This window comes from Eptesicus fuscus, chromosome 21, assembly GCF_027574615.1.
Source record: "Eptesicus fuscus isolate TK198812 chromosome 21, DD_ASM_mEF_20220401, whole genome shotgun sequence".
Classification (NCBI taxonomy): domain Eukaryota; kingdom Metazoa; phylum Chordata; class Mammalia; order Chiroptera; family Vespertilionidae; genus Eptesicus; species Eptesicus fuscus.
In genome coordinates, this window is record NC_072493.1 from 29270210 (window position 1) to 29285405 (window position 15196).

General features: G+C 52.1%; 1 protein-coding gene across 1 annotated transcript in view; it reads right to left on the reverse strand.

Annotated features, from left to right (window-relative positions):
• The window catches only part of PLCG2 (phospholipase C gamma 2), a 137374-nt gene that overhangs the window by 42205 nt on the left and 79973 nt on the right, over positions 1–15196 (reverse strand). Inside the window, exons 13-20 of the mRNA XM_008139703.3 lie at positions 14708–14828; positions 14171–14339; positions 10978–11082; positions 9680–9769; positions 8897–9072; positions 6695–6895; positions 5649–5768; positions 967–1147 (exon numbers count right to left, since the gene is read on the reverse strand). Of these exons, the coding sequence (XP_008137925.2) occupies positions 967–1147; positions 5649–5768; positions 6695–6895; positions 8897–9072; positions 9680–9769; positions 10978–11082; positions 14171–14339; positions 14708–14828 (1163 nt within the window). The remainder of the gene's footprint in view (positions 1–966; positions 1148–5648; positions 5769–6694; positions 6896–8896; positions 9073–9679; positions 9770–10977; positions 11083–14170; positions 14340–14707; positions 14829–15196) is intronic.

The window sequence follows — 15196 nt, forward strand, 5'->3', positions numbered from 1 at the left end:
CATTTAATCCTCGCAAGAGGCCGTCTCTGACCTCCCCGCCCCAACCTAACGTAACGCCCACCCCTATGCACCATCCGGTTGGATTTTCCTCCTTGTGATTCACACTGCCTGCAGGCACCTTATTCCTGTGACTGCGCCTTATCCAGCTCCCCTGCCTCGAACCCAAACTTCCCCAGGGCAGCCACGGTACTCTCAGATGGAGAACAGTTCCTGGCACGTGGGAGGTGCACAATAGATCTCGGAAGTTAATGAATGCACCTGATAGGAACTGGGACAGGAAATCAGATCAGGTCTCGTCTCTGCTCAGAACCCTCCAATGGCTCAGAATAGAAGCCAGGGTCTTACCATGGCCCTACACCACGCAGGGCCTATTGGTCCCCATATTATTAAGTTCTACCCCCACACTGGCTCTCTCTGCACCTCCAGGGACGTCCTCACCTCAGGACCTTTGCACTTGCTGCTCTCCCTCCACAGAACTGCATGATCCACTCCCTCAACCCTGCTAACGTCTGCTCCAATGTTTCCTTCTCAGTGAGATCTTCCCACACCATCTTTGAGAACGGCAACCCCCTCCACGTCACCCTGAGTCCACTTACCCACCTGCCGGGTTTGTTTTTCTCCACAGCACTTACCACCGTCCCGCAATGCTCTGGTGTGTGCGTGTGTGTGCGTGCATGTGTGTGTGTGTGTGTGTGTGTGTGTGTGTGTGTATATATATATATATATATATATATATATATATGTATTTAATTTTATCTCATCTATTATCTGTCTCCCCCACACTAGACTATATATAGGCAGCATGAGGGCAGGGTCTTTGTGTGCTGTGTCCAATTTTGTATCCCCAGGACTAGAGCAGTATCAGACACATGGTAAGTGCTCCATAAAAGGTTTGCTGAGTGAATGAACAGATGAGTTATAACCTCAGGCAAGATATTCCACCAAATGACAGAGTCAGCCACCTACCATATTGTAGCGCTCCAGGAGCTCGGGGGTCACGGGGTAGCGCAGTTTCATCTTCCGGTAGAGCGCGTGCTTCTCGTAGTAACTGACGAGCTCCACCAGGCTCTCGAAGTAGGCGGAGGTCCCCAGCACGAAGTGCCGGCCGTCCCGGTTGATGCGACAGTGCTTCACCTTGCCCCGGGCCCTGGGGGGAACCACACGGGGCTGACACGCCGAGACTGTGGCAGCCAGACAACGGCTGTACAATATACAGTCCCCACCTCTCAGAAGCAACCTCGTTATCCCTTCTGAGGGGACCACATCAACGGGGTATAACGTGCCTATGAATACAATGATGTGGGTCTTTTCAAAACAGAGAAGAGTCTGCACAGCTAGCTCCTCTCACCCGTCCCCTCCTCCCCAACTACAGGACTTGACGTTGGGAACGTCCAGATCAGGGTTGGCAAACTATGACCCACAGGCCAAATCTGGCCCACCTCCTGTTTTTGTAAATAAAGTTTTATTGAAACACAGCCACGTTCATTTGCTTAGGTATTGCCTGTGGCAATACCATGGCAAAGAGGAAGAGCTGCAATAGAGACCATATGGCCTGAAAGGCCTAAAATATTTATTTTCTGGTCCTTTACAGAAAACGTTTGCCAGTCTCCACTCTAGAACTCTGGGACTTCCTGCCCCAATCCTTAAATCTTATCCAAAAATTCCCCATCTGGTGCAACAGTGGCTTGCCCCCCACCCCGCGCCCCCCCAAAAAAAAAAAAAAAAGGAAAGTCTTTTATTTCCTCACTCATCCATTGGAAACAAGAGGCAGAAAAAAAAACACACCAAAAACCCAAACCAGAACAGACTCCTCAGCCTTACTCCTCAGCTTTTATCAGCAAGAACAGACACATTTGGGAAAATAGGTATTGAGCTTAACTTTACAGCCAAGAGCATCTTTATATTAAAACTGTCTAACAGCACAGTTACTACGGGCGAACTACTCATCTTTTTAAAAATGTTGCACCTTAGAGACATTTTTTATGGATTTAAAACACACATCCTGTTTAAGCCACTTCTTCAGAAAGCCTGTAAAAAATGCCAGAAGACTTCTGTTTCCGTAGCTTATTTGCAGTGATATTTTAATAAATTTTTTAAAAAGATATACTGCTGAGTAGAAATACAAGTTGCAGAATAAAACCATGGTATGATCCCATTTGTACTTTTAAAAAGCAGCACAGACTGCCCACACACATAACGGCACTATAGATTTCCCACAGGTGTACCACATATGTGTGTACCTTTTTCTGTCTAGATCAGTGGTTCTCAGCCTTCCTAATGCCGCGACCCTTGAATACAGTTCCTCATGTTGTGGTGACCCCCAAGCATAAAATTATTTTCGTTGCTACTTCATAACTGTAATTTTGCTACTGTTATGAATCGTAATGTAAATATCTGTGTTTTCCGATGGTCTTAGGCTCTACAGCATTGTGACCCACAGGTTGAGAACGCTAGCTGGGTCGCCTAAGACCATCGGAAAACACAGATATTTACATTATGATTCATAACAATAGCAAAATTACAGTTATGAAGTAGCAACGAAAATAATTTTATGGTTGGAGGTCACCACAACATGAGGAACTGTATTAAAGGGTCGCGGCATCAGGAAGGTTGAGAACCACTGGTCTAGATGGAGACACCAGTTAGAAACCTGCGCCTTCTACCAGGACAAGGACGGAGGTGGGTAGGACCACAAGGGGCTTTCGCCTTCACTGCAAATGTCTTACTTATTTATTATAAGGAGGACACATATTTATACAATTAAAGGTTGATTTTAAAGCTTTTCACAAAGCCCCGGGGGACAGGGAGGCGCTCGGATATCAAGGGCGTGGGTCAGGTTCGGTTCCTCACCCCGTGCTGGGGTTTGCAGCTCCCGTCCCCCGCAGTGTCAGGGCTGCGGTCTGTCAGGTCGCCCGGGGTAAGCCCGTTGCAGTGTGCCCCGCACCAGGAGGGTGCCCAGTAAATGAATGGTTAGGAAAACAGAACCACGGTCAAGCCCACAGGACTAGAAGCAGGAGCAGGAGCAGGAGACGGGAACAGGCTGGAGGTGAGCTTTGATTTCAGGCGCCCTGGAGGCTGTTGCCACAAGTCCGTGGTCACCACAACCTGAGGTCTCAGCTTCGCCAAGAAACTCCTCGCCCCACCAAGGGTTGCCTCCCACCCTGCAGCCCAGACAACAACTCCCTCTCTTCACAAGGGTTTGAAAGCTGGTGCTTCTCTGCTGTGGATGGAAATCTATCCAGAAGTTCAGTGCACACGCTCAAGGGGCCAGGACAGGGGAGAGGTGCCCCCCAACATGCGGGGGTGGGGGAGGAAGAGCCTCCAGGCCTGTGTGCTCCTCTGCCTGGAGGACGTCCCCCACCCCAGCCCCCGTCCCCCGGGGCGCCTATTCCCCATCACCCAGCCGGACCTCCCTCCGTGGCACGTATCACACACGTCTGTTTACGTGACTATCCTCCCAGGGGCAGCAGTTCTTAACGAGGGACACTGATGCCCACCCCGCACCCTGACCAGAGCGAGTATGAAAAGGTGCGTGTGTCCAGGGAAAAAGATGTCCTTTCCGTCTGTGACAATGGCTGAGGGCCCCCAACTGGCACTCAGTGGGTGGAGGCCAGACGTTCACCGCCCCAAGCGAAGGAAACGGCCTTTCCCTCCCTGCTCTTGGCGACACAACCTGCTGGACGAAGCCTTCCTGGCAGAGAAACCGACCTCATCGCTGACTCAGGGGCTGGGACACAGCACGTACTGGCCGCCCGCGGCCTCCCAGCCCAGGGGAGGTAGGAGAAAAAAACGGTTAAAAGCAAGAAACCCTTGAGAGTCATGTGACGTCTTCATCCCCACCAGACCACTGGCCTATGTTTATCACTCCTGTATTTCTGGAGCCCGGCACAGGGACTAGCACCTAGTAGGTGCTCACGGAACATTTACGGATTCCTAAAAATAAAAATAAAAAAACTCTGACTTTTAGGGTGCCTCCAATCTCATGGGAGGACAGACATGCCAACAGAATGGTGGACGTACATAAATCAAGCATCATCTGGGGGACCCCTCCCCCCCCCGTCTTCATCTACACGGTTCCAGTAAAGCGACCCCAACCCCACTGCCAGCTCACAGGTGCCCGATCAGAATCACGGCACCCAGCTCAAGCAGGGGCCAGCGGGGGGCGTACATCACAGGGCTCGTCCTTTCTGCTGCACACTGTCCCGGCACCCCGAGGCACAGCCACCTGGGACGGAGCCGCGGCGAGGAGCAGCGTGACGCACGGAGACCTGAGGACTGTCAGGTGCGGCCTGCACCCAGGCCTGTCGGAGCATCTCAGCTGGAAGCCAACAACTCCCACCTATCCTGGTTGTTTCGGTCAACAGCATCCGGACAGACTGACGGGACTACAGCGTGACCCCCCAACGCCCAGCATGGTGGCTGGTGCAGATGTTCAGTGAAACCAGCCCACTTCCCATCCAGGCAGAGGGGCACCACTAAGAGCAACGGGCACAGCCAATGCCAAGTAGCCCAGGGCCTCCCTGTTGGCAGCACCAACACAAAAGAGGCGTGCGGGCCAGAGCCAGCACATGGTAGGTCCTCAGTATCGGCAGGGATAATGACAATCACACCCCCACTTCCCCAGGAATAACTGGGACAGAGGGGGGGGGCAGCCTGGCAGGGTGACCAAGGAGGATGGGCAAGGGCAACAGGAGGGGAAAGAACAGGGGCAGCCTGGGCACACCAGGGCCCCTCCTGTCAGCAGGTAACCACCATCGCCACACGGGCACGTGGGCCCAGAGCGGCCACCTCCTCCCGTTTTTCCTAAGAAGCAATCTGAATTTTCAAGTGAGATTTCTCAGTTTTTAACGTCACCGTGCAGACTGAGCAAAATAGCGGCAGGCCTAATCTGACCCGAGTCTGAAATTCTGGCTCGGCCCAGGACTAGGCTGTGTGGCTCTAGACAGCCCACTCTACCTCTCTGAGCCTCTGTGTCCTGACTTGCAGTAACTGGATCTACCCTTCATCGCTACAGTGGAGGACTCAACCAGATGAAGATTCAAAGACAGCCCAGTGTCTGGACATCAGCTAGGAACTCATACAGCAGCCAGCCTTCTATCAGCACCCTCAAGCATCCACCGGGGCTGGGAGGACAGATGACGGACTGGGTCTGAACCTCACACCTCCTTGTCATTGGTGGAAGCTAGAGGAATCAGGAGTCGGAGGTGGAATTAAAGCAGAGAACCATGATCCTAGAGATGGTTGGCCTTCCCACTGGCAGTGTTGGGTGGCAAGTGAAGCTGGGAGGAGATCAGATCTATGACTTCACCGACCTGGGCTGCCAGGGGTGCCTGGGTTCGAATCCCAGCCCCACTACTTACTGGCTGCATGTTTCAGCAAGTTACTTAACCTTCCTGTGCCTCAGTCTCCTCCTCTGAAAAAATAACCGTCATGGTCACAGATCACTACGAATATAGACCAGTGTCCAGCACAGTGAAAGCACATATCCATGTAGGTGGCGTGTGTCATTATGTTTGCCATCGTTATTGTTAACCCTCTAGGGAGAGAACCCTGAGCTAAACCTGCAGCTCCCCCTTTGTTCTCCACACCTGGCCTTCCTAAGCCGCCTCCTCCCGAGAGCACGCTGCAGGCTCCAGCCGTGTGCTTACCTGAAGGTGATGGCGTAGGAGTCGCTACCTTCCCGCTTCCGGATGAGGAAGGCGCCGTCCCGGGGAACCCTCATCAGCATGTCCTCCGCTTCTCCACGGCTCAGCCCGTCGTAGTACCACCTGCAGCAGAGGCCGGGAAACCGCCAAGTGAGAGGGTCCCCCACAGGGGAGCAGGGGTGGGCAGCGGGCTTGAGGACGCCTGAAATATGGCCCCGGAAACCACTGGGGAAATGAGTGGGCCTCCCACCCAAAACCCTCTGCAAATAGCATTGTTAGAAGACCACCGAGACACAGCTTGGGTGAAACGTCCATGTAGCGGGTCTGTTTGAAGCACAAGACAATAAGTCAACCAATCTTGACCCCTCCTCTGCCCAACTCTGAAGGGCCAGTAGCCGAGGATGGCACAGAAAATCAGAGGCAGAGAATACAGGGAATAGCGTTTCAAACAGGTTCTTTTGTTTAGTTGGTCGTTGGTTACTTTTAAAGATGTGAAATAGCAAATTGTAAAAGGCAATCCGTACAAATATAGATGAGACGTCAAAAATAAAGCTGCTGTGCGTTACATGGTGTTCTCAGAAATGAACACTTTAACAACCTCCTGCTTAAAAAATGTGGTTTTTGTTTGTTTCCAAAATTGGTTAAAACTTTGCGAGGCATAACTGATATTCACTTTATCAGTAAAAAAAAATGAAGGGGAAATCTTTACCATTATTTTTTCCTTGTTTGCTTTCAGAACAAACAGGAATGATCTTTGACAAATAGAAAGACATCACTGGGCCAAAATTAAGCTCTTAAAACCGAGGCCCAGGAATTCAGGACTACGAAGATAAAGTAGAAGGAAGGGAGAAGAAAGAAATGGGGCAAAAGTAAAGGGGAGCGGGCATTTGGAAATGGTGGCCACCGTGGGAACTTTAAGAGACCCCGAGGAATTTGGGCCCCAGCACACCCACAAGACTGGCTTTTCTGATTGGTGGACACAATCTGCCGGGGTGTCTGCCCCCCGCTAAACCCGTGGAGGTGCTGCCCGAGATCTCGGGCTCACGTACGGCTTTGATTCATGGGGGTTGGGGTTGGGCACGGGGTCGGTGAGTCGGAGCTCAAACTCGGCGCAGCGCAGGTGCGTCTCGCGGTAGTGCTGGATGAGGGCGTAGATGCTGGTGAACATGAGGTTGTCAGTCAGGTAGTACTTCATGGTCCCGCCCTCCATGGTGGAGCGGATCCGGCAGTGCTGGACCCGGCCGGACCGCCTGTGGGCAGAGGGACAACAACATCAGTGTCCAGGCCAGCCAGCCGGCCTTCCTGCACCCTGGGCATCAGACAACACAGGCGGGGGCCAGACTGAAGCGAGGGGTGGACCCTGGATGTGGCCGCACAGGCTTCCCTCTGCTCTTAGAATAGAGCCCAGGCTTCCAGAACATTCTTCCTCCTCCCTCCTCCCCCCCCGCCTCCTTTTACCTACATAACTCCTACTCTGGAGCAAGAGGACCTAGGTTCAAATCCTGACTCTGCCACATGACCTGTCCTCCCTGAGCCTCTGTATTACCATCTTAGTGGTCACACAGGGATAATAACAGGACATTATTAAGCCTCACAGAGTTGTCCTGAGGATTAAACGAGATCCCACACAAAATGTGCCTGGAATGCTGCCTGGCACATGGTAAGACTGTGTTAGCTATCAGAATTTTGTGTTTGTTGTTATAGTTTTTACTAGAGGCCCGGTGCACGAAATTGTGCATGGGTAGGGTCCCTAGGCCTGGCTGGCGATCAGGGCCGATCTGTGAGGCAACTGGCGGGGCGATCGGGGAGCCCCCCGCTGGCACCCACCTTGGCCAGCCTGGCGCCGCCCGCTCACCAGCCTGCCCCCCTTCCGCCTGTCGCTTCCCTCTGCGGGGCGACCAGCTGGCCTGGGGCCTGCGGGCTGGGGGCAGCTCCTGCGTTAAGCACCTGCCCCTGGTGGTCAGTGCTCATCATAGCAACTGGTCGTTCTGCCAGTCACTCTGCTGTTCGATCTATTTGCATATTAGGCTTTTATTATATAAGATTCTTCAGGTCTCCATTTAAACACCACTTCTTTCAGGTAGTCTTCCGTGACCACCCCTTCCCGCCCCCCCTCCCCCCAATATTACATTAGATCCCTCTCTAACAGACTTTCATAACATCTTGCATTTTTCTCATTGCACTTACCACAACTACAATTATGTATCATTTGCATGATTACTTTTTCTTTTTTAAAAAACATTTTATTGATTTTTTACAGAGAGGAAGGAGGAGAGAGAGAGAGAGTTAGAAACATCGATGAGAGAGAAACATCAATCAGCTGCCTCCTGCACACCCCCTACTAGGGATATGCTCGCAACCAAGGTACATGCCCTTGACCAGAATCGAACCTGGGACCCTTGAGTCCACAGGCCGATGCTCCATCCACTGAGCCAAACCGGTCAGGGCATCATGATTACTTTTTCATTGTAATGAAAAAGAGACCCTGTCTGTCTGATCACTGCTAAATCGCAGTGCCCACCACAGAGCAAGCACTTGATAAATATTTTTTCATGAGTGAGGCACAGATGAATGAATGAAAGAGTGAATGAATGAATTAAAGAATGAATGAGAAATCTCATGACAGCTCCATAAGGCTGCTTTTAGAATCTCTATTTTAGAGAAAAGAGGGAGAATCCAGGAGATTGAGAGAAGTGCCCAGGGCCATATCACCTGATCCAGGGCTGAGATTAGGGGAAGGTGAATGAGGTCACATTGTCTTATGTTGATATTTTGCTCATCATGATTTTTTTAAAATACATTTTTATTGATTTCAGAGAGGAAGAGAGGAGAGAGAGACAGAAACATCAAAGATGAAAGAGAATCATTGATTGGCTGCCTCCTACACTTCCCACACTGGGGACCAAGCCCACAACCCGGGCAGGTACCCGAACCTGGAATCGAACCGCAACCTCCTGATTCATAGGTCGACGCTCAACCACTGAGCCATGCCAACTGGGCCATTATGGGGTTTTTTTGCATTACTTTTTATTTTTTTAAATAGTGCACTGAAATACCACTAATCCCGATTACTAAGTTTTTAGGCCTCACCCACCTCACCCCGTCCTGCCCCACACAGCTCACTAAATGAGGTCTGGGGTTCTGGTCCAGGCCTGCCCGAGTCTGGCCTGCACTCCCACTACCTGCCACCGAGCCTCCCCGCTGGCCAGCTGCGCGGAGAAGGCTGCACGCCCTGGGAAGAGGGCCATTACCAGAAGGACAGGGTGTAGTCGTTGGGGAATGTCTCGCTCTCCCGCACCAGGAAGGTCCCATCCTTGCCCCCCGTCTCAGAGCAGTATTCCTGCAACAGCTTCTCAGCACTTGTCCTCTTCTCCACCTTCTTGTGGAACCACTTCTCTCCAAAATGCAGCTCTGTGGGGGGCGTGTCCTGGGCCACAAAGAGAGGAGGGGTTTCTGAAAACCTGGACCAGGCCCCCAGCATCTCCAGACTGGCCCCCCCTTCACATGCTGACTCGGGGGGCTGGAAACAGACAGAGGCCTCAGCTAGCCCTAACCCCGAGAAGTCTGGGAAGACAGTTTCACTGCCCTCCCCTGCCTGCTAACCTACTCCAGCCAGCCCCCATCTGCGGTAGCCTCCTGGAGTCCCGAGACAAGGGGTGAGCATTCCCCAATACAGCCCTCAGTCTATTGCAAAGGAAGTCTGAGAGCAAAAATACCCTGGGAGCCCAAGAAACAGTACCAAAGACAGCCAGCAGCCTGAGGGAATAGGGCAGGAATGTTGGGGACAAGGCCAGGGGGTGGGGCTGGACAAAATATCCAAATGACCCCATCCTCTGGAGGGAGCACATGCCATTCAGGCCCTTCAAAGAGCAGGAAAGACCCTTGGACCTCATTGGTGAAGTCCCTGGGCCAGCCAGCCAATCAGAGAAGAGCCAGGGAGGCCTTGGTACCCAAAGAGGCAGCTCCTTAGGCTGAGGACGTCCAGGCCTGACGGCCACAGGATTAGAGGAGCCGTCTAGGAGGTCTCCACCTACCTGGGGCAGTTCCTCTTCCACACTCTGCTCAATGTCGTCGCTGAAGGACAGCTTGGCATCGGCAATGGCGCAATAGTGCCGAGTCCATTTCTGGAAAGTTAAAACCCGCATTAGCTCCTCCCCAACGTCTCTACCCTATCAATTCTGGGCCCAGAACCCTGCCTGGCATCATCATCCCAGCATTCCCTGGGGGCTAGCCTTTCCCACATTCGTACACATTCGTGGTGGTTTCACAATGTTTGATCTCCTTTGAGACATTTCTTTTAAAGCATTATTTATTTTGGGTTTCTTTTGGCATTTTCAGAACCTTTTCTGTTCAGTGTATGCAAGGGTAGATACGACTTAATATCAAATTTCTACTTCATATTTCATCTGAAGCCTTTGAGAATGGTGGCATTGTTTTTTTATGTCCTCCTGACTGTCTTTTCCTATTTCATTCACTTTTTAAGGACTTCTCTGCCAGCTTGTTTAGAGAACCTTTCTCCAACATTTAATTATGACTTAATTCTTTATTTAAATTTTAACCATTTTTAATGTTTATTTCTAGGATATAAGAATAGTCATGTAAAAATGGATTTGCATGTTAAAGGACATGAGAAGAGGTGTTAGCACTCAAAATGCCTTATTCTCGTAAAAAAAAATAAGGTTACCAGCCTGACCGGCATGGCTCGATGATTGAGGGTCGACCTATGAACCAGAAGGTTCAATTCCCGGTCAGGGGCATATACCCATGTTGTGGGCTCAATCCCCAGTGCAGGGCATGCAGGAGGCAGCCAATCAATGATTCTCTCTCCTCATTGATGTTTCCATCTCTTTCTCCCTCCCCCTTCCTCTCTGAAATCAATAAAAATATATATTTTTTAAAAAGGTTGCCAGTGGGAGTGTCTCAGATTGGAAGATACTAAGGAGTTAGGACCACTAACTGCCTGAACTGGTCTTTGGGCCAGAAAAAGGGCACTAGCGGACAAATTGGTGATGCTGAAGTCAGGCTCATGAACTCGTAGTGTTGTGCCCAATGTTAACTTCCCGGTTATAAAATTATACTCTAATCATGTAGGGTGTTAGTATCTGGGGAATCTGGGTGAAGGTTATATTCGTTGTGTGTGTGTGTGTGGGGGGGGGGTGTAATATACAGTAAATTATATTGAATACAAAGTTATTTCAAAATAAAAAAAATAAAGTTTCATTGTAATGATAAATTCATTGTGGTCAAAATGGGAGTCAGACAGGAAACCCTCAGAGCCCTCCAGCAGGCCTCGGACACACTCAAGGCTTGAGAAGGGGTGCGAAAGGCTCACCAGGTCGATGGGATCCCACATGTACAGCTCCCCCTGCTGCTTGTGCTCATCTTTCTTGTCCTCCATGTTGACATCTACGTCGCCTCGGGGGCCCAGCTTCTTATGCTGAGGGGGAAAATACAGAGAGCCCGTCTCCCTGGAGACCCAGGTGTAGGATGTTTGAGCCAGCAAGCATCCATCTGCAACGCCACACCTCAGGGCCTTTGCACTGTCTGTCCTCTTTGCCTGGCTCCTCTCTCCCCACATTCAGCTCTGTGCTCGGTGCCCCCTCCTCAGAGGAGCTTTCCTCGACTTCTTGATCTGAAAACAGCCCACGCTCCCCTTCCCACCCCTTCACGCTCTAGCCCCTGGTAGTTATTTTTCATACCCTGAGTCCTCTGTGTTTCTGTGTACCTAACTGCTTGTCTTCTATCTCCTCTGCTGGAATCTACGTCCCAGGAGGACCATTAAAATGGGCCATATTAAAAATGGTTAGAAGTTCCCTGGGACTTTGTCGCGTTCCCTGTTGAATCTCCTGTGCTGGCTCGGCGGAGGGGGAGTGCGCGAGAAATACTGGGCGGGTCGACGATGCTGACGTTCTCCAGCGCACAGTGGGGAGGCAGGGTCACAGCCAGTCGGGGGCGCAGGCTGTGCAGGGCGGCGGAAGGCACGCTGAGGAGTTAGAGGAAGAGGACCTGGTGCCAACAGCACTGCTGCTGCCTTATCAGCTGTGTGACCCGGGGCGGGTGGCCACACTTCTCTGAGCCTCACATTCTCATGTGTGAGACGAACATGAGGACAACAATACGCTCGCCTGCGTGAACACGGACCACCCGCCTAGACAAGCACTTGAAAATCTCAGGTTGTGGTGACCTGGTGAAGAGAGTTCAGGATTGGGCTTGAAATCAAGGCCTGTCACCTTCCTAGCTGTGTGACCGTCTAGTCTCAATAACCTCCCCTGTGAACTGGGTATAATGACACCCTACGGGATCCTCTAACCAAGGGACATGCGCGATACCTGCCAACAGCAAAGCGTGACAGAAGCGTTCCGTTTTGAACAGCCTTGAATTATTTCTTTGGCAGGAACTGTGTGACCTCAGCTGAGTAAGTCATTTCACCTCTAGACCTCAGTGTCCACATCTGTGAGTGGGGCCTGAGGGCCTGGGTAAGTCTCGCAGGGTTACGATGAGATAGAATAAGAAAATACGCCCATGTCTGGCCCAGTACCAGTGCGTGGCACACACTGTGTCACGAATGCTACTTCCACCCCCTTTCCCTGAACTGGGAAGGGTGAGCCATGAAGCACCACAGATGAGGCAATGGGTGCTCTAAAAGGAAATGGGTGCTTTAGAACAAGAGCTGAACATCACTGGGGACAGAGAGCTGTCCTGCAGGAAACAGAGGGGAGCGGCAAATGAGCTGGGAACAGAGAAATGCAATGAGGTCCCTGAAGACTCGCTGACCGCAGGCCCGAGACGCTGTGGGCCCTCCCTGGCTTCGCTCCCTCCCCCTCGAGTCCCGCCTCCCCTCTGTGTCTCAATGAAAACCCACCCAGGATCTCAGCCAAATCCTCCAAATAGCCTGGTGCTTCAGACCTGAGGGCGCCGCGCCCCCTTATACTGCTGGGTGCTACTTGTGGATGGGTAAGTCTCCCCACTAGACCGTGACCTCCTGGCACACAGGGATTGTTCCCAGTGTATCTGGGTGACTCAGTGACAAAACCTACCTACTGAGCACCTGTCCATCCTTCCGTATCAGCCCGCTAGTTGCCAATGAACTCCATCTCGCTCCTTCCACTGACGGCTGCCCACCTCGAGACTGCACATCCCAGGCTCCCTCACAGGTGGCGTGCGAGATCATGTGACTACGTTCTCACGCACCAAACAGGACAGACTGGGACGTGTACAGCTGACATCCACACGTTTACGGGAAATCGCTGGCCCCGGGCCCCTTCACGTTCCGCTTCCTACGGGCTGGAGCTGGACCACCCACACCCGGATGGCGCCCTCGGACGGAGCCTTCGCCACGTGTGCCCCGGACGCCCACTGAAGTCTGACAAACACCACGAGGACCCCAATCCCAGAATAATGTTTATAATGCATGAGATTATAGGAGAAACTAATTATACTGAAATGTAGTTCTTAGGATGTTAAATAAAAAATATTTGCAATGGTCTAAAGATGTGCTCTCTTTACTAATGGCTTGCATACAATCTAGAGGCAGACCTAATAACTACCATCATCCGAAGTGGTGGCGAGCACAGCGTTATTCTGAGAGACCTGCAGTAACTGTACATGCGATATGAAAAGAACCGTGATTTCTACGGGCGACAAAGCCCCATCTGGCTTGTTGCCAATGTTCATAATGGAAGGAGATGCTAAGTTTTATTTGCAGGTTAATTAAAACAAAGAGGCAACATTTCCCCCCACCCCAAAGTTCACATGTCAACCGTCCTGAATTCTATCTGTGGATTCTCTGGAGGTCTGTGGAACCCCAGCTGAAAACCCCTTCCCCGGGGGACTGTAGAACAGGACTCTGCACCCCTGGATTACCTTGTGGGCCAGAGCTCAAAGCTTCCAGAACACTCTCCCTCAGATGAGGAAGAAATAAACTCACACGCTTTACGCCACCGTGTATCTGGTCTCTTTATCCTAGTAATTAAATACCCAGATGCCACCCCTGCCCATGGCATCCCTGGCACTCTTGGGCACAGCAATCACTCATTTCTCCCCGCAGTACTGGGCAGGCCCCCCATTAGTGCACGCAGCCTTTTTGGGGCAACTGTGCACCTCCAGTCCACCTCCCACACTGGACTGGGAGCTCCTGTGGGCAAGAACAGTGCCTGGGACCCTGGAACACCCCTGGCACCTTGCACGTGACTCAGAGGGGCACGGGGAAGGCTTGCCGGAAGAATGAATGACCGCGTTAATATTTACGTGCAGGTAGCACCCGCAAAGGCACAGGTGCAGCCCTAAGCACTTGCAGGCGTTCTTTCACATTATGCTCACAGCACACCAGCCATGTGGGTTCTATTAGTATCCCCACCCACTCCCAGACCAGCGAGAACATAGAGGCCAAGAGGCTACATGACCTTGTGAGGGTCACTGGTTAGTAAGGAGAGCCATGTGAGCCAGGGCAGTGGGACCTGGAGCTGGAGCTGGGCCCTGAGCCTCTGGCTCTCCTGAATGAGTGACAGCAGCCCGAGGCCGCCTACCTTGATGATGATCTTCTCCCGCAGCTGGCTGGGCGAGGGCAGCTGGTCAGCGCTGGCCTCCGTGGGCCTCGTCAGCAGCAGGTCGCCAAACACCTCCTTGAACACTCTGGCCATGTAGCGCTGCTGCTCCACGCAACAGTGCTCCTCGATGGACAGGATCACGGGGAAGCTGCGGGCGGCAGGGGCCGGTGAGCTCAGCACGGGGGGCAGGCACCCCGCCTGTGCCTGCCTGGCAGAGCTGCTGGGGACCCCAACCGTGCCTGCCCAGCAGAGGGCAGGTGGGCTCAGGCAGGGGGAGCAGAGGTCACTGAACAGCCACATGGGTTCCCAGCACCAGGTTCTGGAACCAGGGAGTGACTTGTGCTCTTGGCCTGTAGGGGGCGCCATCACTCAGCTGAGGAGTTGGTAGTGACTTTGCTCAGGATGGAGCTTAGGCTGGTGTGTTTGTAACTCTGTGCGTGTCTGTGTGTGGGCAGAGGGAGGGGTCTCTGTCTGCTCAACCTTGGCTTCCTTTCCCTTAAAAGTGAACAAACTGACCTTGAGGTGACAAAGGCGTGGTCTTTGATGGCCTGCACAACGTCATCGAACTTGATCTTGGTGGTCCGGGTCCAGCCGTGGTAGATGATGGGCTTCCCGTCGGGCCCGTCCCAGCAGTCCACTGAGGGGAGAAACGGGCAGCCTCACCACCTGCCCATCACTCTCGACCTCATGAGCGCACTGATGGCGGACATGCGCCCAGCCAGCCACGAACTCGGCCCTGACCTCCACGCCAGCTCAGTTACTAGAACCTGGGGGTCAAACCTAATAATCACACTCAGGGGCCACCAGCATCAGGACGGGGTTACCTGTGCACATGTGTTACCTCTGCGGTTAGAGGAAGATTTTGGTGGTTTAAGGAAAGGTCCTTTTGTAATGCAATACATTTGTCCAAAGAAACTATTTTACATGTTTCTCTTCGAAAAAGATATTTACATTGTGTTTTACTTTCTGATTTTACTTGTCTAAACCGTGGCTTGCTCTTTCTGC